General features: G+C 40.6%; 1 protein-coding gene across 15 annotated transcripts in view; it reads right to left on the bottom strand.

The window, feature by feature from the left end:
• Positions 1–26,794, bottom strand: part of COBL (cordon-bleu WH2 repeat protein) — a 307,667-nt gene that overhangs the window by 33,599 nt on the left and 247,274 nt on the right. For all 15 annotated transcript variants that reach the window (XM_081286279.1, XM_081286269.1, XM_081286268.1 and 12 more), the window contains one exon: positions 11,126–11,435. In XM_081286279.1, coding sequence (XP_081142405.1) covers positions 11,126–11,435 — 310 coding nt within the window. The remainder of the gene's footprint in view (positions 1–11,125; positions 11,436–26,794) is intronic.

Here is a 26,794-nt window from a genome sequence, read left to right as displayed (position 1 = left end):
GAATTTTGTGGTGGATGCCAGGGGTCACTAAAGCTCATTGACTTTGGCATGAGCACCAGCTGCATGCCTGGGCTGAACGAATTCAGGGGCACTCTCCTGTACTGCGCCACTGAAGTCATCCAGGGGAAGGGATTCAAAGGTGCCCCGACAGATGTCTGGAGCCTGGGTGTCACTCATGCTCACAGGGCAAAGGACACTCATGGCAAGCACCACTAAGGGGCTGCAAAGCGGATCTTGCAGGCAAGCTACAACACTCCCCCACATGTATCCAAGGGAGCACACAGCCTCATCCAGCAAATCCTGACAGTGGACTCCACTCAGAGGCCCACCCTGGAGCAGGTAATGGGACACCCGTAGCTGAGCCAGGGTGAGGACTCTTAACCCAGTTGTCCCAGAGAGCCACTCCCCAAGCAGCCTGACCCCGCCATCTGACCATGATGTTGACATGGGTTACAACCTCTATAATGACTGGTTGTCTCTGGCAAATCGCCAATTCGATGAGGCCATTGCTACCTACCTCATCCTCCAACACCAGAGAAGCCAGAGGACAGGCTGCATGCTCTGGGCAAAGCCTGTATGTCATCAGGTGGCTGGGCCTCACCCAGGCCCCACAGTGGATCGTCCCAGTGTCCACCCCAACAAGAGCACCAGTGAGCCTGCCTTTCCCTTGCCCTGTAAGCAGCAGTGGCCTGAGGAGGCCAAGTCATGAGGGCAGAAGGGCATGCACGAGCCAGTGTGCCTGCCATTCCTCTCCACTTCTTCCATGTGAAGACACCCCCTTCCAGCCTGGCCTCCCAGCAGGACCCTGGGCACCAATGGCATGAGGCCCAACCCTCATAGGTGGATAGCAGAAGGTGGCAGCTTGGCCTCCCAGGGGACCTCGACAGGACAGTCCCATGAGAGAACCTGGGGCTGGAGAGGGGTCACTAGGAGGATTGCGACCTGCCTGAATAACTCTGCTGCTGTGTGCAGTGCTTTCCTGGGCTCCACTCCAGAAGAGTGGCTCCAATGGGAGGAGGACACAGACACCCTCCTAGGTTCCAAAACAGAGTAGCTTCAGTAAATCTGCACATGTGAGAGACAGACCAATGGACAGCCTGAAAACCCCGAGCTCTAAGCATCCTGACATGGCTAGGGCATCAGTCAGGAAGTGGACTCAAACAGCTGTAGGAGTGAGGCATGCCAGCTGGCTCAGGCTTCTCTGTGTGGATTCCGGCCAGGAGCCATCTGGATCCACCAGGACTTTCCTCTGCCCCCACCTGCCAGAGACATCAGAGACTCTTTTCCCTGGGACACTTTCCCCTGCCCTGCTCTTCTCTGGGATAGCAGACATGACTTTTAATAAATTTCTATTTTCTTGTGCTATAGGAGTCTTACTAAGGAAGTTGGGGCCTAATCCCACATGATGAAGATTAGGGCCTCCTTTTTCTTCTGTTAGATGAAGGATTCAAATTAAAAAGTTTCTTCTCAGTAAAAGAAACAATCTGTGAGGTTGAACAGAGAGCCTACATCCTGGGAGCAAATTTTTACCCTTCACACATCAGAAAGAGCACCAATCTCTAAGGTATACAAAGAACTCAAAAAAGCTAAGCACCAAAAAAACAAATAACCCAATCAACAAATGGGCCAAGGATCTGAACAGACACTTCTCAGAAGAGGATATACAATCAATCAACAAACATATGAAAAAATGTTCATCATCTCTAGCAATTAGAGAAATGCAAATCAAAACAGAGTACTCTAAGATATCATCTCACTCCAGTCAGAATGGCAGCTATTATGAAGGCAAACAACAATAAGTGTTGGTGACCATGTGGGGAAAACGACACACTCATACATTGCTGGTGGGACTGCAAATTGGTGCAGCCAATATGGAAAGCAGTATGGATATTTCTTAGAAATCTGGGAATAGTACCACCATTTGATCCAGCTATCCCTCTCCTCAGATTATATCCAAAGGACTTAAAAACAGCATACTACAGGGACACAGTCACATCAATGTTTATAGCAGCTCAATTCACAATAGCTAAACTGTGGAACCAACCTAGGTGCCCTTCAGTGGATGAATGGGTTAAAAAAAATGTGGCATATATACACAATGGAATATTACTCAGCAATAAGAGAATAAAATCATGGCATTTTCAGGTAAGTGGAGGGGGTTGGAGAAGATAATGCTAAGTGAAGTTAGCCAATCCCCCAAAAAACAAATGCTGAATATTTTCTCTGATATAAGGAAGCTGATTCATAGTGGGGTAGGGAGGGGGAGCATGGGAGGAATAGATGAACTGTAGATAATCAGAGAGGTGGTAAGGAAAGGGAGGGGGGCAGAGGTTAGTAAGGATGGTGGAATGTGAGGGACATCATTATTCAAAGTACATGTATGAAGACACGAATTGGTGTCAACATACTTTATATACAACCAGAGATATGAAAAATTATGCTGTATATGTGGAATAAGAATTGTAATGCATTCTGCTGTCATTAAAATATTTAAAAAAAAATAAATTTGTATTTTCACAAGTTGTTTGAAAAAAATTGATTTTCCAAAGATTTATTGAAAAAAAATCAGGTTTAAAAAAAGACAGGGGCCCATAGAGGGAGGCCTCTGGGCAAGGGCAAGAGCCCAGTCCACGGCCTGGACCACTTTGCCTCCCTCTCCTATTCAGGGTAGATACTCCTGTGCCTTGAGCCAGCTTGAGCTGATATAGACAAGGACTTGCTCCCCTTGACCTAGTGTAGGCAGAGGTTCTCCCTTGGAGCCACTGTAGAATTGATTCCATTTGAGTGGATTGCTTTGGCCTGTCTTCAGGCCTCTCCCTGTGGTGTGTAGAAAGGGTGGGTAGTAGCCATTGGAGAAGACACATCAGGAAAGGCACTAGAGATTCTGCACTGTTCTGTGGCATCATCTCCACAATAGACTCTTCAGGGAAGAAAGATGTGGACCAGTGGGCAGGATGGGCCTGCTTGCAGCAGTGGCTGGGTTCACTGCATGCCATGCAGTCTCTGTATCAATCTCTTCCTGGATGCTGCCAGAGGTCCCAGGGAGCCAGAACATGGGCTTGGGCAACTGGAGATGGTAAACGGTCTCAGGGTGGCTACTGACATAATAGTCAAGTACACTCATGTGGAATTGCCCTTTTTGGGGGTTCTAGGGATACCAAATTTTGTAAAATAAAGTGTGCCCAAATAAAGAGTTAGAAACCCCCAGGGCAGTTAGGGGGAGGGTGGGATATTTGGGTCTGTGCAAGTCCACACCTCAGAGGAGGTTATGGGTAGCAGCCAGAAACCTAGAAGTGACAACCATCTTCACAGACTCTGAACAGAAGCAGGCCTTAGTGATCAGTGAAAGCAAGACCGTGGCCCTGAGAGCCACCATGTGTACAGTGCCCAGGATGATCCGTCAACAGAGTTTGATCCAAGAAAACAATGGAGAGAAGAAAGCTTGTTGTTGCTACTGCTGCTCTTGTAATTTTTCATGAATATAGCTTTAGGGAACTATGGGATGGGCTAGCATTAATGTCATCAGAGATGTAAAATGAGAGGATAGAGTATAGCATAGAAAGAAAGTATGGTTCAATTTTTCAAATGTGATGAAAGACATGAATCTACAGACTTAAACAGCTTAGCAAACCTCAATAGGAAAAAACCCAAAGAAGTCCATGCCCAGACACAACAAGAGTACTTACAAACCGAGGATGAAGGAAAACAGATGAAGACAACCAGAAGAAAATGATACTTTACTGACAAACATGGAATCATTTAAAGGACTGTGGGATTCTTATCAGAAATTTGGTAAGACAGAAGGCAGTGAAGTGACACTGAAGTGCCTTAGTGGCTGCATTACTGGACAGTAAAACTCTCCAAGTTCTTTTAAGTATTTTAAATGCTACTTTTGAAAACATAATTACAGCTCAATTCACAATAGGTAAACAGTGGAACCAACCAAGATGCTCTTTGACAGATGAATGGATAAAGAAAATGAAGTACATATACACAATGGAATATTACTCAGCCTTAAAGAAGAATGAAATCATAGCATTTGCAGGTAAATGGATGGGCTAGAGAATACCATGCTAAGTAAGATAAGCCAATTCCCCCCAAATCAAAAGCATAATGTTTCCTCTGATTATCAGATCCATAGTGGCATGGGGGATAGAATGAAGGAACTGTGGTTTGTATAGAGGAGAATGAAGGGGAGGGGTGGTTTTGTGGGGACAAAATGGTGATAGAAAAATATGGACATTATTACCCTATGTACATGTATGGTTATACTAGTGCAGTGACTCTGAACCATGTACAGCCAGAGGAATGAGAAGTTGTGCTCCATGTGTGTACTGTGTATCAAAATGCATTCTACTGTAAAATAAATGAATTAATTTTAAAAAATTAAAAAGAAAACATAATTACAAAGTTTCAAGGTCTAGATGAGTAGTCACAAGGCACTAAAAGTTATGGAGTTTCAGTGGTCTGCACGATGTTAAATGTTCCAAATGCTCCTGTAATCAGAACTCAATAGTTACAACATTTCAGGGCTCAAGAGGTTGTAGTGACCAGGAAATCTATGGCCTGGGTCTCTTTTCAGCTTCTCTACTATATGAGCTCAGTCTCCTGATAGGACTTGAGTCCACCAGCCCTGCAGGCAATGCAACCATTGCTCACTAAGCACTTCTGAAGTCATCATCTCTACCACCCATGGACAAGTTGGGGCTGAGAAGGAACTTTTAGAGTTGCTAGATAGAAGGTGAGGCCCCCTTCACCCGGAGAAGCTACATTTTCTATCTTTGGGGTCCTGCACGTGTTTGAATTTGGTCCTATGCTAAAAGAGAAGAAGAAATAAGAAAGAAGAAGAAAAAGTGCTTGAAACCCACTTGTTTACTCTATATTACTTCTTACAACATTTCTGCAGAACTGATGTTCCCAAATGATGGAACTCCAGAACTCAAAAGTTCCACAATATTTATACACAAATAGATAAACATCAAGTTTGCTTTTGGAATTCAAGTATTAGAAACAAGCAAATTCCACACTTATTTCATCTCCGGTAGAAGGAGGCACTTCCTCTCTGTGTCTCTCCATATCAGTTTCATTTTTTTTCCAAACATAGTTGTTATAAAGAGGGGGATAATCAGAGTTAGATATACTTATACATCAAAATTTCTCTTCTTCCTCCACCAGTTGGTAAACAGAAACGATAACAAGAATATCAGCTACCAGTTTTGAAAGCTGGCAATGTTCCAGGCACAATTCTAAGGGGGCTATACTACCCATCTTAATTTTACCAACAGGAAAATTGAAGCAAGAGGTGAAGTTGTGGGGTCCCAAAGTAGGCTGCTATGAGCAACAGGCAATGTGACCACAGGCAGTCTAACTATGGAATTTTAATCTTCATATTAAGCAGTTCTTTAAGAATTAGGAATTTCAGCCTGGATCATAGAGGACAAATGCATCTGAGGAGACATTTGTAAGTAAATGTACTTGCCCAGGAGAAAGCCATTTTGAGCAATCTTCCCTGAGGCTATTCTATGTGTTCCCAGAACAAGGGGCAACCACCAAAAGCATATCTCTGAATTCTTCTTGAGGAGTTCATTTATAGACTGAACTAAGTTTAGAGGAAGACTATGTCCCACTTACAAGGTCAAGTTAGAATTGAGGTACAGACTTATTTTGCAGTGAAAATTTACAATTGGATTCAATCAAAAGACTTTATGGAAAACATTCATTTTTAAACTGCAGCACAACAACATATTGTCATCATTAATAAGCCTTCACACTTATTCTTTCTAGAAGACAGGGATTTACTCTTGAGACTCTTCAGTTTAAGTCTTTGGCCCCAAAGGAATTGGGTGATGACCACCAATGCTCCCATTGGTGAAGTAGAAGCTGCAGCAGCAATGAGCTGAGCCTCTAAATATAACTGCACAGAACCACCTAACTGCATAGAAGAAAAAAGATAGCTGTAGCTGAGGCCAAACTGCACAGCAATCTTTGGACAGTTGGCAGAAGCACTGATGGAAACATATTTGCCTCCAATTTCCATATATGTGAACCCAAGCAATCATAGCCCAGAAGTCCAGATGACTTTGATATGTATAGGAAACACAGAAAGAGAGCCAAGAAAACTCTATCTGAACCACACAGATCTTACACACTTGGGCTTTCTCAGGTCATGAATAACTTACTGCTATTTCCAAACAGTGTTCAGTGAATTACCCAGTAACAGAGGGTGGCAACAGAAGATACTACATTGGCAAGTTGAAAACTATGAGCAATAATTCCTTTCCTGGTGACTGACCCCATGGTAGATACTTCCTGCAAGCTGAGGGTGTCTGTGACTATCAGGGATATCTTCAAAATTTAGCAGAATCCATTCCAAGCTGAAAGGTATGGCCTTGCCAGTTGTGGAAAAAGCTGACTCTGCTTTGCCTGAGCCCCTAAGGGTGGCTAGAATCCAAAAGGAATGGAAAGGGCGACATCACAGTCAGGCCCTGGACCTTTGTCATGCAGGATAAATGTTCCTCATAGAATATTCAAGATTAGATACAAAAACCAGGTATTAGAATCATGTGGGGTAGGGACAGAAGCTGTTTTCAGACACCACCTGGCTTTTGCCACCCAAAAGAGGAGTAATGCCCTTGGGGCATATATTCAGGGTCAAATAAAACAGAGGCTCTACATTGGGCAAGGACACTGTTCACGCTTCCTAGGAATGTGAGTTGTCAGAAAACCTCTTCATTACTATGTTTCAATTATTATTCTCTGAATATGGATGCCACTGGTCTGTATTTTTGCTTTTTTCTTTTAAGAAACTTTATTGTTCTTTTTAGTTATATATACTGTAGAATACATTCTGACATATTATACATACATGGAGACTAACTTCCCATTCTTGTGGTTGTATATAATGTGGAGTTTCGCTGATCTTGTATTCATATATGAACATAGGGGAGTTCTGTTCCATTCGTTCTACTGTCTTTCCCATTCCCAGTCCCCTCTCTCTTTCCCCCATTCCCCCTGTCCAATCTGGTGAACCTCCATTCCTCCCTCCCCCCATGTACATTGTGAGTCAACATCTGCATATTAAAGAGAACATTCAACATGTTCAACCTTTGGTTTTATGGGACTGGCTTATTTCACTAAGCATGCTAGTCTCCAGCTCAATCCATTTACAGGCAAATGCCATAATTTCATTCTTCTTTATGGCTGAATAATATTCCATTGTGTATATGTACCACAATTTCTTAATCACTGTTCTGTATTCTGATCTGGTTTTTCTGTCCAGATGGCTACCATTAATACCACATTCTCACGAATAGAAGTGGGTTCTCCTCTCTTCCAGTGTCAACTGATTCTAGGTCACCAATCCCTCCCATGAGTTCTCATTTCACTGAATTTGACCATGGACAGTCTTGGACATCTGTTCCACTATGCATTACCTATGTTTTACTGACTGGTGAGCCCCCTGCAGTCTGTCTGGACCAAATCCTTCCCCTTCCATCTTTCTCTACCTTTGTGTATTCCAAGATCTCAAAATAGTCTTCTGTAGATAGGAACACAAAGCTTGTCACTGGAAGGCACCACTTTCATCAAAGGAGACATATTCTTTCTATAGCCAGATAACTGAAGTACTTGTATCTGCCCCAAGTGTGACCTGTGTCAGGGAACAGACATAGAAAAGCACTTCCCAAGAGCCCTCAAAGGAGCACTCATCCAAAAGAGCATTAAGAGGTGTTCACAGCAAAGACATTTGAACAAGTTTCTTTGTCAGATTTGCAAAAAGCCTTTTATATCTCATTGAGGCTAAAATAAGGACATAATGGGGGGCTAGGGTTGTGGCTCAGTGGTAGAGGCACTGAGTTTGATTCTCAGCACCACACAAAAATAAATACATAAAAAAGGTATTGTGTGTAACTACAATACACACACACACACACACACACACACACACACACGTGTGTGTATATTTTTTTTTTCAAAAAATAAAGATATAATGGCTTTCCAAACTATTTGTGAACAGATATTTTTCAAGTGATAAGCCACAGGAAATACCCACATCAAAGTTGGCAAACAGGAAAGAAGAGTATGCTTACTTCTTTGGAAGAGAAGTGAAATGACCAAAGCATCCCTTAATCCTCAGATGAGGGCATATCTGGGAACTGGCACACCCAGCTTGCATGTGTACTTAGTCTGGCCCTGAATGTCTGAGTTGGTAGCCAGCACTGAAATTTTGGGAGTTATCACATAAAAACCAGGATGCTTGGCTTCTCCACCCCAAAACAGCCACATGTGGTCTATAATCTCCTTACAAGATGATGAATGGAAGGAGGAAAGGCTGCTGTCTTTAAAGAAAATCCAAACTTTCCTCCACTCTGGAGGCTGCTCACCTCTCAGAGTTCTCCTTAGCCTTACCATCTGCCCAGCCCTGAGCAATTGAGTTCACAACTTCTCTTAACGCTATAGACACTGCTTTCAAGTCATCCTGAAGTGTACTGAAAATCATGTATTTGTAAATAAATGTGTGATAAACAGTGCTAAATCTCAGGGTATGTTTAATTTGTCATCTGAGATAATCCCTGTAAAATAATTTAAAAGCCCCTCCAAAACTATAGTGTTTTATCTCATGAAAAATCACAGGCAGAGATTTGATTTCACCCCTTGGGCAAATAATGTAGTATCATAGACAGGGATGAAGGACTCATTTTTATCCTCACTTGATTCATGAGCTTGCTGGAAACAAGTGAAGAAAAGTAATCTGCTGCAGAATCAATGGTGTCCCCATTTCCTAAACTAACATTTCCTAAACTAATTGCTATGAAGCAATCTACATTGTCTTTTGACAATGTAGATTGCTTCATAGCTATGCAACATGTCCTGCATTGTACTGAGCTGGGCTCTTCACAGTCATGACGCCTCTGCTGGGTCAGTGTCACCATCCATATGTGTCATCAGAACATGAGGTTTGGCAAAAGTTAAGCGAACTCTCCAAGGTCAAGCAACTTGTTGTTGGTGGGATTCTACTGTCAATCTTTCAGGCTACCAAACTCCCTCCCTCCCTACCAGGATATTGTCAAAATTCAGTCATACCTAGGAGATAACAGTAGAAAAACATACCCTGTTTGGAAAAAGTTCCAAACACTCAATGACTACTGTCCTTGATGCAGCCACAGACAACATTCACTCTTATATCTGGCTAAAAGTCAGCATGATTTTAAATAAGTCTCAGCACCAGCAAAGCAAACTATGAGTCCTATGTGCAGTATCCCTGGGGCCCAAAGTTTAAAATGCCTGATTAGTTTTGGGTGGAGGACTCATATATGTATAAGTCCCATGCAAACAAACCTAGAGATTACAAAAGAAAAAGATTTTTCTTCATATTAAATGACTGAAAGGGAAATGCCATAATTTTGATCTTCTCTCAGAGCTACAAACAACAGAGGCCAAGTTCAGTTAAAGGCATCATGAGTGGAACAGAGGTAGAAAGGAAACAATTGCTGCTTTCTAATTCCCTCCCTGATGAATATGAACTTGGTTTTGGAATTATCTTTAAGATGGAAGATTTACATTTTTAAATTATCAGAAAATATGTATGATAACATGGGGAAATACTCATGATAAATTGTTAGGTAAAAATAAATCAAAACAAATATGAATGATTATATAATTACTTAAACAGATGAAGATTCATATGTTCATATGGGCTGGGTTGGAACAAAACACAGAAAATATAAAAGCAATCATTCATTTTGATGACTGACTTATGCACTATTTTAAAAATTATTTTACTTACTTCTTTTAATGTTTCCAGAATATTGTTTGTCAGATTAGTTTTTTAAGTTATGTAAAAGGTGAAAAAAAATTGACAGGTGAAACAAAAGTAACATGCCTTTCCATATGAAAAAAAAAAAAAAAGAATAAAGACTGTGGTGTTGGTGCAGGGATTGAGAAATGAACCAGTACTATGCTGAAGGGCACTGAAACAGACCAGTGCATATATGAAAACATAATATCCAGTCACAGTCAAAGTAGGAGCCTGAAAAAAATAGATTCTTTCTTCACACCACACCCAAAAATAGAACTCAGGTAGAGGAGAGCCCTGATGTGAGAAAGCAACATTTAAACTTTTACAAGAAACTCAGACTATCTTTAGTCCTTTAGGGTAATGATAAGCATTTCTTAAATATGCAAAGATAATATACATTTGTGAGATAAAGGATACATTCAATGATATTAACATTAAAAGACAATTATTATACAATAAAAAGATAAGTGCAGGTCACAGACTTAGAGACTCTTCATGTGCAAAAGCTGATAGAAGAAAAATTAATAATTGAAAAAAGGTAAACATATAATTTTTTTAAAAAGGGCAAAGGCTTTGAAAAGCAATTCATTAAAGGAGAAATTCAAATTGTTAAAAACATAGACAAGATGCCCATCTTTACTAATAATAGAATTGTAAACTAAAGCCACATGAAATGCCATCAGACACCCAGAGGATCAGCAAAGCTTAAGATGTCTACTAATCTCAAATATTGGTACAGATGTGGAATGATAGGATGTCACAGACCAAAAACAGGACAAACATTTTTGACAGCAATTTGCCATTATCCCATAAAGCTGAAGATGACTTCTTCTGATTGTCTAATTAAATTTTTCTTCTACAAAATTCTATCTATTTAAATAAAGACATATATGAACAATTTGCTCATTGTTCCTAGCCCTGAAAAACTGGAACAACCTAAATGTCCATTAACAGAACATTCTACTGTCAAGTGTAACTAATTAAATAAAAAACTTAAAATTAAAAAAAGAAAAATGAAAAAATAAAGGAATGAATGATACATATATCATTATGGTTAAATCTTTAAAACATGCTGTTGAGTAGAAAAATAAACTAAGAGTATGGTTCAAACCATTCGTTTGAAGTGTCAAAACATGCAAAGTATTATTATGTATTACTTAAGGATAGGACTATAGGTAATAAAACTATCAAGTCAGGGGTGCACATTTCTGCAGAAGGCACCTGGTGTTTGGATATTTATGTATTTTAATTGGCTTGCCATGACAAAGAACCCCCTCCTTAGAACATGGGATGGAAGTGACTTGCTTTCCCAGACATGCCAAGACTCACCTCAGATGTGAGTTCCCACAGCCATTTCTCTCCCAGGAGGAGCTCTTTTGGGGGCCCAGTTCTGGGGTTCCCGTGAGGTCCTGGTCACTGCAGTCTTCTTGGTCTGTGGCCCATTTATCTTTGGACTTCAAGCTGTCATGTTGTGAATCCAGAGAGATGATATCCGAGGGGGAGCTCATCACCCCCGAGTCCTCGGTCGTGTCCTCTGATGCAAAACAGCTGCCAACGGACACAGTCTCCTCAGCTTCTGATGGCACCAGTGGGACTCCATCCCCACTGCAGTGACTGCTGGGACCCAGGGGCAGGCTCACTAGACAAGACAGGGCAAGGATAAGTCAGCAGAAACCACTCCAGGTCCCACACTGCCTAACAAGAGCAACATCCTTCTGTGAATATTGCTGAAATATGAACTTCAGGATGCTCCAAATACAGAGGGCATGACTTCACACACACCCTCCTCTGGAAACATTCTCAGAAAGAGCCCTATGTGCATATGCAACTGAAAGCAAAATTTTCTCTCCAAAACTCAGGATTTGATTAAATTAGTCCTTTAAATATGTATTCAAACACGTTTAAATGTTTAAAGGAATGATATGATAAATGAGATTATTTCTAGTCTGATCCTTGGTTTAACTGAATTTGGCTTAAAATGAGTTCTTTATAAGAAAATTAAGAACAATTAGAGTTTTAAAAAATATAAGCAAACTTAGAAAGCAGTAATGCTGGTATGAGAACATTGGCAAATCAAGCCACACTTGAAAGAGAGCCTAAAATACGAATGACATGTTTCCTCAGCATTTGGTTCTCCCTTAATTTTTATATGTTAGAGAGTAAGTTTAGATATCAGTAAGAAACAACGGGGGGGAGAACCTTCAGGTAAAATTTAAAAGAATCAGAACAAAAATAAATCTGTGGTTGAGGTTCTCTAGCCCCTAGGCCCTGAGTTGATTCCTGTAGCAGGAATAATAAGATGAAGAGAGCTATAACCCACTTTAAAGTTAAACTCTGTCAAACATTAATATTAGGGATCATCTCTTATTTAGCCATCCTGTACATCTATCCAGCCATTTGGAGATAAATTGAATATAAGTAATGTGTAAGGCTATTATTTTTTTGAAATATTTATTTTTAGTTGGACACATACCTTTATTTTATTTATTTTATTTTTATGTGGTACTAAGGATCAAACCCAGGGCCTCGCACATGCTAGGTGAGTGCTCTACCACTGAGCCACAAAGCCAGCCCAAGGTTATTATTTTTAATTCCTGAGTTTCTAGGCTCTCTAAAATCAATGAAAGCTCTATGCACACAGCTTGAGTTTGAAGAACAGGTACACACAACTATAGGGCAGCTATAAACAAAAGTTGTTGTAAACTCTAATGTAGAAACAGATTTTTAAGTTTCAAGACACTTTAAGGCAGATCATCTATGCACTTTTACTATAGTCCTGGAAAGGAGGACAGTGTACTGCTGCAACTCAGTGTACTTTGTTCTAAAGTTGCTGCTCCCATTATGTAGTCCCTGGATGCCTAACATGAATGGAGGCAGCAAGGCACTCCCAAGTGCCCACTCCAACGGTATGACTGTACACCAGTGGCAAAGCAACCTTGGAATCACACTTGACATTGCCAGCATTCACCTGGACAGCAGATCAACATCATGTCATTAACAAAACCAAGAGAAAATCCCTTCAGGTATCAGCTTATATGAGATCTTTTTAATTTATTTTTATTTTTTATATGAGGTCTTAACAACAAAATAAACATAAGAACAAACATTCAGAAGAAAACACATTCCACAAGAGTTCAAAAGGAAAGAATAGAAGGAGGAGGAATTGTTCAGAGAAACAAATGCACAAGGCAATATACTGAATGCAGTGAATGCTTTTCAATAGTGCCTATTATCTAGATTTACTCCCAGCTTTTAGTAGCAAAATTCTTAACTGGAAGCCAAACAGAAAGAAGAAACACTGCTTATGGATTAACACAACCTGAAACTTTTTATGCCCATGATTTGCTGATAAGCTGCCACCTCTGAGTGAGTTGCCTATTGCTCTGATCATGCCACCTGTCAATCAGCACAGAGATGTCATTCCAGAGAACAAACCCAACTCAGAAGTCTGCTCCACTGTAACTGTGCCAAGAGCCCGCAGGGCAAGAACCTATTGCCTGCCATTCCTCTCTTACCTTGTCTTTTGCCACCATCACTGAACAAGTAGGGAAATTAAGTTCAACATGTTTTTCTCTTTGTTGCATATAAACAGCATGACACAATGCAAAAGAGCACATAGCATGACACAGTGCAAAAGAGCTTTAGGTCACAGAGACCTGGATTCAAGTATGAGCAGAGCAGCTTCCTGACTGAGCTCTGGAAGGCGGGGTAACAATGCCACCCTCAGGACTGTGACAAAGACTGGACTTCAGGGGCTGGGGTTGTGGCTTAGTGGTAGAGCGTGCACCTTGCATGTGTGAGGTACTGGGTTCAGTCCTCAGCACCACATAAAAATAGATAAAGGTATTGTCTCCATCTACAACTAAAAAAAATGTTAAAAAAAAAAAAGACTAAATTTCATGGGAAGGTCCTCATTGCCAGGTGGCTGCCGGGATGAAACAGATCCTGTGAGTGAACCTGGGGACACGGTTTTCAAACCCAAGAGTTTGAGCTTGTTGGCAACTCAGTTTATGAGGGGACAGACATACCCACAAAGAGTGGCAGTGCCATCTGGAATGCCCACTATGCTTTCCTAAAAGGATGGCAGTTGACGTAAATGCTCAGTCCAGTTCTCCCCTCTGCTGTCACATAGGTGTGAAGCTGTCTTCCCAGGTGGTCCCTAGGGAGGTACTTTGACTGTCTGGGGCAAGGAAGTTTTCTGGCTCATGCATCTCAGGGAGGCTCAGAGCACATGAGTGGTGGAGTGGGGACATGAATCTATCTCCACACTTTTTCTATCTACTTTTGAGATAGGGAAGCTTGTTGAGGCTTGTTTTAGATCCCTCAGAAATTTTGAGGCCAAGAAATTTTTAAGAAAACTGAGAGTCAGCAGTTGAAATTGAATCAACTGCCAACCCTTAAATCAACAGTGTGAGAAGTCCTGTATTCAGGACACATGTGTTAAGCCACTTAAAAGTGCATAATGTGAGGGCCATGGCCACAGCTCCCCCTCTTGCCCAGGCAAGTCCTCCATTTCTCATGGTAATCTTCCCGCAGGCCTTTGTGGCTTGGTCACAGCCACATCACACCATCTGTGCATGTGCCAGGGAATGGGCAGACAGGGCTGGGCAGATGCAGGTAAGGAAACCCTCAGGGGGGTTGCCTGAGTCTCAAGAACGAAGTCACATAGGAATCAAAAGGGCAACTTTGCTCAGAGTTGTGAATTACTCAAAGGAGCAGGAAGGGAGTGCAAGGCTTGGACAGGGCACACTGTGGATATTGATGCCTAACCTGCACTCAGTCTGAAGTGTGGCCAGAAGCTGAAGGCAGCTGAACCTGCAAAGCTTTGCAGCTGGGTGGGGTGGGGGGCGAGGCTATGACAGCAACTTTCTAGAAAAGCTTCTGGAAAGGCATTTGTATCAACTGCCACATGCAAACCCCTCCCTCAGCATCAATTTAGAGATAGAAGCTAACACTCTGAGGAGGCCCGAACCTGGTCGCCATCAGTTTCCAGGCTACTTCTGATTCCTTCTTACCACAGTAGCTCTGTCAGGAGAAGAATCTTGACCAAATCAAAGGTTCTGTTTTGCTCATCCTGTCCTAGTCCCAATTCCCTTTTCTTCTTTTGGCTTGCCCCAGTGATTAACTCCAAGAACCATAACATATTTCGAAAATTTCCAAATGATATAATGGTACAGGAAAACTGCCCTCCCCCATCAATTCTAAACAGAAAAATCCAAATGTAGAAGGAGAACTTGGAATTGCTTTGCTGTGAGGAGGGCTGGAGGACCCCTAGAGGATCCTGTGTCCTGCATCCTCCATGTGTCCTGTTTTCTGCCATTGCTACCGCTTCCAGGTAGGACCCTGCCCTGAAACCAGGGGCAGCAGGTGGAGGTGTACTGAATTAAAAGTCCAAGTACCATATCCCAGCCAAAGTCTACTTGGAACTTTGGACATTCCTTTCCCCATTTTCTAAAATGAGCAGATAGTTGTTCCTGATAAACTCTCAGATTCCTTCCTGATTTTCCTGAATGCCCTTTGTAATTTCAAACCAAGATATGGGTTATCTTGGGGTTGGGCATGATGGCTTAGCCCTGTATTCCCAGCAACTCAGGAAGCTGGACAGGAGGATCATAAGTTCAAAGCCAGCCTCAGCAACTTAGCAAAGCTCTAAGCAACTTAACTGAGAGTAGTCTCAAAATAAAAAATAAAAAGTTCTAGAGATGTGGCTCAGTGGTAAAGCACCCTGGGTTCAATCCCCTGGTATCAAAACCAAACAAATAAAAATTCTCCCTCCCCACAAAACCAAACAAATATATGAGATGTCTTCTACATTTGACTGTTGACAACTTAGAAATCTTAAAAGGCATATGACACTAACTTTATCCTTTCTGCTATTTTCTGTCTGCACTGTAATTATTTTTAAATTAATGTGCTGGCAAGTTTGCTCTTCTCTTAAAGTGTGAACAACCTTTTTTGAAATCAAAAGTTATTGTAGGATTTTTTCAAATGTAAAAACATGCACCTACTTTGTCTTTAACAGAAGCCCAATATAAATTCATGATTAAATTATCTTCCGACTGAGTAGACACAGAGTACAAGTAAGAAATATTAACTCTTCCATTGTCCACCTGCATTATATAATTCCATAGTTCAAATGTCCCTGAATCTAAATGAGAGCTTTGGAAAATTCCCTAACTCAAGTACAAATAAGAAAATACTCAGGGCTCTTGGTACCTCAAGTTGAACACAATCATTCTCAGTTCACTACCAGCTCATTCAAATTTTTCTTTTACAAAGTAACCCAAGAAAATTTCAAACATTCAACATAAATATCTTCCAAGGACAGATAGCCCCTGGCTTATAATGGCTTGTCTTACAATTTTTCAAATATACTGCTGAGCAAAAGTGATAAACACTCAGTAGAAAGCACATTTTGAGTTTTGATTGTGCTGGTGCTATGTGGCCTGATGCTCTCTCAAGATGCTGGACAGCAACAGGAATTGCAGTTTCCTGTCAGTCACAAGATTAAGAGGGAAACTACCAAAATTCTACAGTGTGTTGTGCTGCTAAGCTAGACTGCTGGTAGGATAGGTATATGAAATGCATTTTTGACTTATGATATTTTCAATTTACCATGTGTTTCCATACATTTATCAGGATGTCACTACATTGTAAATCAAGGAACATCTGTACTTTTTTATGGATTCATTTTTATTGCTGTTTTATTGATGCAAATTAAAGGTCTTGATGTTGCATTTCTGCTGATCATTGAGAAAGGAGATTTCTCAAGAATCAGTTTTGCCAAGTTTATATGGTGTACGGAATATGTCTCACAAAAAGACAAAATGCCTCCCCATCAATCCAACACTGGTGCTTATGGGTTTCACATCATTTGCAGCAACAAGCAAAGCTTGTCCTTCATCTCAGCCTACATTGACTTAATTCTCTATGTTACAGGCATTAGAAGCAAAGGAGGAAACAAGATAAAGTGTTCCTTAGTTAGTGACATAAGTTGACATGATGCATTTCAATACTTGTTTCATGTAACCCCCCACCCCCCAAGTAATTCTGAACAACCATGTACATGCTTACATTTTTAATCAAAATCTGAAAATTTCCATTATGGGTTCAATTGGTTGCAACAGATGTACAACACTGTTCGACTTGTTTCATCATTTAAAAAATGTAATCCAGGGAGCCAAATATCAGTATTTTCATGCCCAGTACTCTCCATGAAAAAATGTATGAACAAGTCCTTCCTTTGACAGGCAGGGTTTTCAGCTGTATCTTTTCTTTCTTAAACTTATTTCCATTCTACCACTCAACAGAATCTCATCTTAATTGAATGTACTTTATGCTTCAGAGATTTTTTTATTGATAAAATCTCTTCATATGAAATATGTATGTAGATTAAAATTTAATTTTTAATCTCCTCTCACCATAGGGCAATAGTGTAAAATTCTTTTTTTATATATTGAGCTATCATTGTGATAATAGTCAACAAAAATTGCATAAATATTTTTTTGGCAGTGCTGAGAAACCCAGGGCTTAACCTATGCTAGACAAGCATTCTACCACTGAGCTATATCCTCGGCTGCAGAATATAGTAGAAATTTTGACATTTGTTAAACAAGAAAGAAAAATGTCTTTGAAAATGCATCTTATAATGAGTTAAATGAAGCTTTTAAAAAATTAATTCCTTAAAAATGACTGGAGTCCTTTTTTTGCTAGAAGCAGGCAGGGTTTGGCATAAATTCAACTTGTATTTCTCATTCTTATAAGATGTAAGCACCAGAAAGCCTTGTTTACCTAAGTAAGTAGAGGTACATTAAGGGACTGTTATAGCTACATCATTACACTCAACTTTTAAAACTCTTCACATGTTATATGTCAAAAATCACTTAATTGGTCTGTCACAAAAATTATGCTTAATTATCTATAATCTGACAACTCAGGTTCTTTGCCAAATAATTTGGTTGGAAATAAAAATTGGAAAATTACCTGATGTTCAAAAGGATTTGTCACCAAGCCACTGGAGTTATTTATCTGTTCAACCTTGTGCAAATATGTCCATCTGCCTTTCTATTTTGGCACTGGGAATAAGGTTTGTCTACCTGAGGGAACTGTACCCATAAGCTTCCCAATGGATAAGGGGTATACATGCCCTTAAGAGGGAGGAGAGGCACATTTATAGATCTTGGCACTGCGACTGGAAATGGGATGAGACTACTAAGTTCTCTGTTACACCAGTTCTGGGATAAATACATGGGCAGGAGAACCTCTACAAATGGACTCCCTTGGAAAGTCCTGGTTTTCTCTCAAGGGAATACACACTCTGGTTTAAACCCACAGACGAACACAATATATGTTACCAACTTAAGATTAAAGTGATGGGGTTCATGAAGAATGCTACAGGAATATAGAAGTTGAGCCATTCATTCTAATTAGAGGAGAAAGGAAGCTGACTATTGAACCAGATCCTGGAACAGCCATAATTTTGGCAGGTAGAGAAGGACAGTCAGGTTAAAGATGAGCCAAGGCATTCACATGGGAGGCTGTATAGGAAATGTTGGATACTGGTGAGTGGCTGGGATCCTGTGTTTCATGCTGTGTATATGACTTTGTGCACACAAACATGTGTGAATGCTTAGGAGGTAGGTGTGGAGAGGTGGGGTTTAAAGATTAGCCTTTTAGAGACCCTTTGGCACCAGCATTATATGGATTCAGCCCTGACTGTTGTCTCCCAAATTTGCCACACTCTTTTTATCCCTCAGGTATGGTTTCCTCAAGGTGGAGTCGTCTTCTTTATTACTCTTCAAAATTACAGCCTCTTTAGTGTATTTACCATTTTATATGAATGTACTCGTCAAAAACGAAAAACAACAACAAAAAAAAAAACCCAGATGTGAGCCCTTCAAAGACTCTGCACAGTAAAGGAAATAGATCAACTGGCTCAATGCTATGTTTTATATTTGTATCTTTCCAAGAAGGCAAGATGAGGAAGACTTGGAAAGCATTTATGGATTTAAATACACCTGGATTTTTGGAAGACTCAAGTAATATATTCTTGGTATGGACCTATCCCAATTTCTCCAAAGCCTGGACCATAACTCTAGTATTAGAATCATAATGTGCCAAATAGAATTTCTGGGCAGAAAAAACTCCAACTTATCCCATTTTAAGACAAAGCTATGCACTGCTCTTCTTTTATAAACATATAAAGAAAAAAGTTGCTGCTATTATCTGTCCAGTAACATCTCTCCCTTTTTGTGTTACATGAATTCTGTACTCTTGTAGGTAAACTATTTTTCATCATCTGCAAGAGTCCTTCTGCTCTTAACTGTACTCAGGTAGGCAAAATACACAATTACATATAAGAGGAAAGGAGGAGTAGGAGAAAAATTATATAAGTGGAAGAAACGATTTATAGTAGAGGGGATGGAGAGAGAGAAGGGGAGGGGAGGGGAGGGGAGGGGTGAGGGGATAGTGGAGAATGGGATAGACAGCAGAATACATCAGTCACTAGAAAGGCAATTTGTAAATCAATGGAAATGTAACTGATGTGACACAGCAATCTGTATACGGGGTAAAAATGGGAGTTCATAACCCACTTGAATCAATCTGTGAAATATGGTATATTAAGAACTATGTAATGTTTTGAACAACCAACAATAAAATAAAAAAAAAAGATAAAGCAAAGCTTGGCCAATCTGAAAACTCAAGAGAGTGATCCAGTGACTGGGCATGTAGTCATGTGTCCTAAATTGGTCGAATCAAAGCTTTTTCGGCACCTTTTTCTAGAGCTTTTGAGGAAGCTGGTCTCACTGTGCTGGGATCAATGGATAGGGGTGAGTTCTGGATAGATAGTGGCCATTCAAACTGGCACTCAAGGAGGTTTTCCATTGGTTGGAGAGAAACACAGCCCTTGGACTGTTCAATTAGGAGTCAATCATGCTCCTAAAAAAGATTTGTCTCTTGAAATTCCCAGGTATGTGAATGCAAAAGCTCCCCATTAACTAGTTGAAGATACATTTCTGTTCCTTGGAACTAAAGTGTATCATCTAATAAATATCTCAATTTCCCTGATTTTGCATATTTATACACACATATACTATAATATATAAAATGATATACAGTATCATTATAGCATTTCTATCAGAGGAACAGTTTATTTATTTATTTATTGATTGATTGATTGTTCAAAACATTACAGAGCTCATGATATATCATCTTTCATACATTAGACTCAATTGGGTTTTGAACTCCCATTTTTACCCCAAATACAGATTGCAGAATCACAACTGTTACATACTCACATTATTACATAATGGCATATTAGGGACTGTTGTATTCTGCTACCTTTCCTATCCCCTACTATCCCCCCTCCCCTCCCCTCCCATCTTCCCTCTCTACCTCCTCTGCTGTTGTTCAATTCTCTCCCCTTTTCCCCCCCTCCCCCTTGCCCCTCATAACCTCTTATAATTTTGTGTATCATTGAAGGTCTCCTACCATTTCCATATGCCTTCCCTTCTCTCTCCCTTTCTCTCCCCCCATTCGTCTTTGTTTACTGTTAGTCTTTTCCTCATGCTCTCCCTTCCTGTTCTGTTCTTAGTTGCTCTCTTTATATCAAAGAAGACATTTGGCATTTGTTTTTTAGGGCTTGGCTAGCTTCACTTAGCATAATCTGCTCTAATGCCATACATTTCCCTGCAAATTCTATGATTTTGTCATTTCTTAGTGCTGCATAATACTCCATTGTCTATAGATGCCACTTTTTTTTATCCATTCATCTATTGAAGGGTATCTAGGTTGGTTCCACAGTCTAGCTATTGTGAATTGTGCTGCTATAATCATTGATGTGGCCGTATCCCTATAGTGCGCTCTTTTAAGGTCCTCAGGGAATAGTCCGAGAAGGGCGATAGCTGGGTCAAATGGTGGATCCATTCCCAGCTTTCCAAGGAATCTCCATACTGCTTTCCAAATTGGCCTCACCATTTTGCAGTCCCACCAGCAGTGTACAAGTGTACCCTTTTCCCCACATCCCCGCCAACACTTATTGTTGTTTGACTTCATAGTGGCTGCCAATCTTACTGGAGTGAGATGGTATCTTAGGGTGGTTTTGATTTGCATTTCTCTGATTGCTAGAGATGGTGAGCATTTTTTCATGTACTTGTTGATTGATTGTATGTCCTCCTCTGAGAAGTGTCTGTTCAGGTCCTTGGCCCATTTCTTGATTGGGTTATTTGCTATCTTATTGTTTAATTTCTTGAGTTCTTTTGTACATTCTGGATATTAGGGCTCTATCTGAGGTGGGAGGGGTAAAAATTTGTTCCCAGAATGTAGGCTCTCTATTTACCTCTTTTATTGTTTCCCTTGCTGAGAAAAAACTTTTTAGTTTAAGTAAGTCCCATTTGTTTATTCTTCTTATTAACTCTTGGGCTATGGGCGTCCTATTAAGGAATTTGGAGCCCGACCCCACTATATGTAGATCGGAGCCAACTTTTTCTTCTATCAGACGCAGCGTCTCTGATTTGATATCTAGCTCTTTGATCCATTTTGAGTTAACTTTTGTGGATGGCGAGAGAAAGGGATTCAATTTCATTTTGTTGCATATGGATTTCCAATTTTCCCAGCACCATTTGTTGAAGATGCTATCCTTCCTCCATTGCATGTTTTTAGCCCCTTTATCAAATATAAGATAGTTGTAACTTTGTGGATTAGTCTCTGTGTCCTCTATTCTGTACCCTTGGTCCACCTGCCTGTTTTGGTACCAGTACCATGCTGTTTTTGTTACTATTGCTTTGTAGTACAGTTTGAACTCTGGTATTGCTATACCTCCAGATTCACATTTCCTTCTTAGAATTGCTTTCGCTATTCTGGGTCTTTTGTTTTTCCATATGAATTTCATGATTGCTTTATCTATTTCTACAAGAAATGCCATTGGGATTTTGATTGGCATCGCATTAAACCTGTAGAGAACTTTGGGTAATATCGCCATTTTTATGATGTTAGTTCTGCCTATCCATGAACAGGGTACATTTTTCCATCTTCTGAGATCTTCTTCTATCTCTCTCTTTAGGGTTCTGTAGTTTTCATTGTATAAATCTTTCACCTCTTTTGTTAGGTTGATTCCCAAGTATCTTATTTTCTTTGAGGATATTGTGAATGGAGTGGTTTTCCTTATTTCCATTTCAGAGGTTTTGTTGCTGATATAAAGGAATGCCTTTGATTTATGTGTGTTGATTTTATAACCTGCCACTTTGCTGAATTCATTTATTAACACTAGCAGCTTCTTTGTAGACCCTTTTGGGTCTGTTAAGTATATTATCATGTCATCCACAAATAGTGATAATTTAATTTCTTCTTTTCCTATTTTTATGCCTTTAATTTCTTTTGTCTGTCTAATTGCTCTGGCTAGTACTTCGAGAACTAAATTGAATAGAAGTGGTGATAGAGGGCATCCCTGTCTTGTTCCAGATTTTAGAGGGAATGCCTTCAGTTTTTCTCCGTTTAGGATGATGTTAGCCTGAGGTTTAGCATATATAGCTTTTACAATGTTGAGGTAAGTTCCTGTTATCCCTAGTTTTTCTAGTGTTTTGAACATAAAGGGATGCTGTACTTTGTCAAATGCTTTTTCTTCATCTATCGAGATGATCATATGGTTCTTATCTTTAAGTCTATTGATGTGGTGAATAGCATTTATTGATTTCCATATATTGAACCAGCCTTGCATCCCAGGGATGAAAACTACTTGATCATAGTGCACAAGTTTTTTGATATGTTTTTGTATTCGATTCGCCAGAATTTTATTGAGAATTTTTGCATCCAAGTTCATTAGAGATATTGGTCTGTAGTTTTCTTTCTTTGAAGTGTCTTTGTCTGGTTTTGGGATCAGAGTGATGTTGGCCTCATAGAATGAATTTGGAAGAGCTCCTTCTTTTTCTATTTCTTGAAATAGCTTGAAAAGTATTGGTATTAATTCTTCTTTGAAGGTTTTGTAGAACTCCGCTGTATACCCATCTGGTCCAGGGCTTTTCTTGGTTGGTAGTCTTTTGATGGCTTCTTCTATTTCTTCCTTTGTTATTGGTCTGTTTAAATTGTGTGTCTTCCTGTCTCAATCTGGGCAGATCATATGCCTTAAGAAATTTATCGATATCTTCACTATCCTCTATTTTATTGGAATATAGGGTTTCAAAATACTTTCTAATTATCTTCTGTATTTCTGTAGTATCTGTTGTGATACTGCCTTTTTCATCCCGTATGTTGGTAATTTGAGTTCTCTCTCTTCTTCTCTTCGTTACCATGGCTAAGGCCCTGCCTATCTTATTTATTTTTTCAAAGAACCAACTTTTAGTTTTATCAATTTTTTTCAATGGTTTTTTTCGTTTCAATTTCGTTGATTTCTGCTCTAATTTTAATTATTTCTTGTCTTCTACTACATTTGCTGTTGTTTTGCTCTTCCTTTTCTAGGTTTTTGAGGTGTAGTGTGAGTTCATTTATTTGTTGTTTTTTTCTTTTTTTGAGGAAAGAACTCCAAGAAATGAATTTCCCTCTTAAAACTGCTTTCATTGTGTCCCATAGATTCTGGTATGTTGCGTCTGTATTATCATTTTTCTCTAAGAATTTTTTCATCTCCTCCTTTATGTCTTCTGTAACCCATTGATCATTCGGTAACATATTGTTCATTTTCCATGTGATGTAGGATTTTTCCTTCCTTCTTTTATCATTGATTTCCAATTTCATTCCATTGTGATCACATATGGTGCATGGTATTATCTCCATGCCTTTATACTTACTAAGAGTTGCCTTGTGGCATAATATATGGTCTATCTTTGAGTAGGATCCATGTGCTCCTGAGAAGAACGTGTATCCACTTGATGATGGTTGATATATTCTATATATGTCAGTTAAGTCTAGGTTATTGATTGTGCTGTTTAGTTCTATAGTTTCTTTATTCAGTTTTTGTCTAGAGGATCTGTCTAATGGTGAGAGCGGTGTGTTGAAGTCACCCATAATTATTGTGTTGTGGTCTATCTGACTCTTGACCTTGAGGAGAGTTTGTTTTATGAACGTTGCAGCTCCATTGTTTGGTGCATACAAATTGATAATTGTTATGTCTTGTTGGTGGATGGTTCCTTTTAACAGTATATAGTGTCCTTCTTTATCCTTCTTGATTAACTTAGTTTTAAAGTTGATTTTATTCGATATGAGTATGGCCACTCCTGCTTGCTTCCGAGGGCCATGTGAGTGGTATGATTTTTCCCAACCTTTTACCTTCAGCCTGTGTATGTCTTTTCCTATCATATGAGTCTCTTGAAGGCAGCATATTGTTGGATTTGTTTTTTTGATCCAGGTTACTAGCCTATGTCTCTTGATTGGTGAGTTTAGGCCATTAATATTTAAAGTTACAATTGAGATATGATTTGTACTTCCAGTCATGCTTCTTTATTTATTTATTTTAGTTTGGCTGGTTTTACTTTTTGGTTATTTTCCTCCCCCTTTACTGAGATACCTCCTGCTGTTAGTTTTGGGCACTATTTTTCAATTCCTCTTCTTGTAATATTTTGCTCAAAATGCTTTTCAGTGCTGGTTTTCTGGCTGCGAATTCTTTTAGCTTTTGTTTATCGTGAAAGATTTTAATTTCATTGTCAAATCTGAAGCTTAATTTTGCTGGATACAGTATTCTTGGTTGGAATCCATTATTTTTCAGCGTTTGAAATACATTGTTCCAGGATCTTCTCGCTTTCAAAGTCTGTGATGAGAAATCAGTCGTTAACCTAATTGGTTTACCCCTGAATGTAATCTGCCTCCTTTCTCTCGTAGCTTTTAATATTCTCTCCTTGTTCTGTACGTTGGCTATCTTCATAATTATGTGTCTTGGAGTTGGTCTATTATGGTTTTGAATGTTTGGGGTCCTGTAGGCTTCCAGAATTTGGCAATCCACTTCATCTTTCATCTCTGGGAAGTTTTCTAGAATTATTTCATTTAATATGCTGTCCATTCCATTGGTTTGAGTCTCTGTGCCTTCTTCTATCCCGATGACCCTCAAATTTGTTTTTTTATGACATCCCATATCTGTTGAATAGATTGCTCGTGGGATTTAAGCATCTTTTCTGTGTTGACTATAATCTTTTCAAGTTGATAAACCTTGTCTTCATTATCTGATGTTCTGACTTCTACTTGATCAAGTCTGTCTGTAATATTCTCGTTTGAGTTTTTAATTTGGTTTATATTTTCCTGCAATTCTAGGATTTTTGTGTGATTTTTTTTTAAGATATCTATCTCCTGGTAGAGCTCGTTCTTTGCCATTTGAATTTGTTTGTTTAATTCATTTTCAAAATATACTTTTATTGCTTGGACTTGCTGTCTCATGTCTTCCCTAATATTCCTTTCCATTCGAGTTAGGTATGCTTTGAGTTCTTTCCCTTTCCCTGCTTCTGATGTTTCTATGTCCTCCTGTAGAATTAAGTTGTCCTGCATTGTTTGTACTCCTTTTTTCCCTTGTTTTCTCATGTTGTCCACGTGACTTTCCAGCTCTATTTGATTGCCGTGTTTCTGCTCTCTTCTATAGATTTGTTTTGGTTCTGTATTACTCTGTTGTTTCTTCTTTGTGTTGTTAAACTGTGCCTGCTAACGTGGATTCTGCTGGGAAGGAATTCCGATGGCTGAGCTCCAGTGACGTCACTACTCTGCTATGACGGGCCCCGGGCTCCTTGCTCGGGTGTCCTAATGGGGCTGTTTGGTTTCAGCTCCCCATCGAGGCAGGCGGGCAGTCTCCAGCCGCCCAGTATCTCAGGCAGCGGGCAGGTGATCGGTCGCCGGCGGGGGAGTGGACTCCAGCCGCCCAGTCACGCGGGCAGCGGGCCGGCTGTTGCCGGTGCGCGGGCGATCTCTAGGCACCCAGTCCTGCGGTCGGTAGCCGGCGGGTAGGCGTTCTCCTACCACCCAGTTACGCGAGCAGTGGGTGAACTGTTGCCGGCGGGCCTGCGGTTTCCAGACGCCCAGTCGCGAGGGCCTGGCTTCTAGTCCCCTGGTTTCTCCTGCTAGTCTTGGTTTCTCCTGCTAGACCAGATTTCCCCTGAGTGATGGCTCTCGGCAGTTCAAACTGTACTCTGGGCCTGCCGTTTGTTGGGTGTGGAGGGTGTCTATTGGGAACCCCGGCATTCTATTGTTTTGTTTCTGTTGTGGGGGATAGAACTGTACCGCTTCCTTCCCCCTCTGAAATCCCGTACTCAGCCCGGGGGTCAGTGTGGGCTCATCTGGCAGGATTCCACAGAATTGCAGCCACTTTTCTCCCTGCTTGCTAATTAATCACTTCTCTGCAGCGCCCCGCCTTCTGTAGCCGCGGGAAAGGCCGGGCGAATCAGTCAGCCCGGATCCCCGGGGTGGCACAATTGGCTATTGGGATCCCTGGCACTCTATCGTTTTGATTTTTTTCTGCTTGCCCCTCCCCCAGCGCTGGCTAGACAGGTTTCGTTTTGGCTGCTGATGGGAGGGGGAGTTGAAGGTCAGGTGTCTCTAGTTTTCCCCTAGTCTTTACGCGGGCTCACTCTGATACTCCCTCCCCCGGAAAGCCTAGGAGAGGTTTTATGCGAATTCCCCGATGTATGTGGGATGGGCTGAGTGACTCAGGCCTGTTTTATTGTTGCAGTCTGTCGGAGAGTGGCGGTGGATACTTCAGCTCTGCAAGATGGTGGCCGCTGATTGCCTTGGTGGAGTTTCCGTTGTGGGGGATGGGACTGTATCGCTTCCTTCCCCGTCTGAAATCCCGTACTCAGCCCGGGGGTCAGTGGGGGCTTGGCTGGGCAGGGTTCCACCGAATGGCAGCCACTTTCCTCCCTGCTTGCTAATTAATCGCTTCTCTGTGGCGTCCCGCCTTCTGTAGCCGTGGGGCAGGCCGCAGGGCAGGCCGCGGGGATCAGTCAGCCCGGATCTCCGGGGTCGCACAATTGCCTATTGTGATCCCCGGCACTCTATCGTTTTGATTTTTTCTGCTTGCTCCTCCCCCAGTGCTGG

The sequence above is a fragment of the Spermophilus citellus genome, assembly GCF_964194105.1.
Source record: "Spermophilus citellus genome assembly, chromosome: 3".
Taxonomy (NCBI): Eukaryota; Metazoa; Chordata; class Mammalia; order Rodentia; family Sciuridae; genus Spermophilus; species Spermophilus citellus.
The sequence above is the reverse complement of the archived record's forward strand: the minus strand, read 5'-3'. Positions and strand labels throughout refer to the sequence as shown.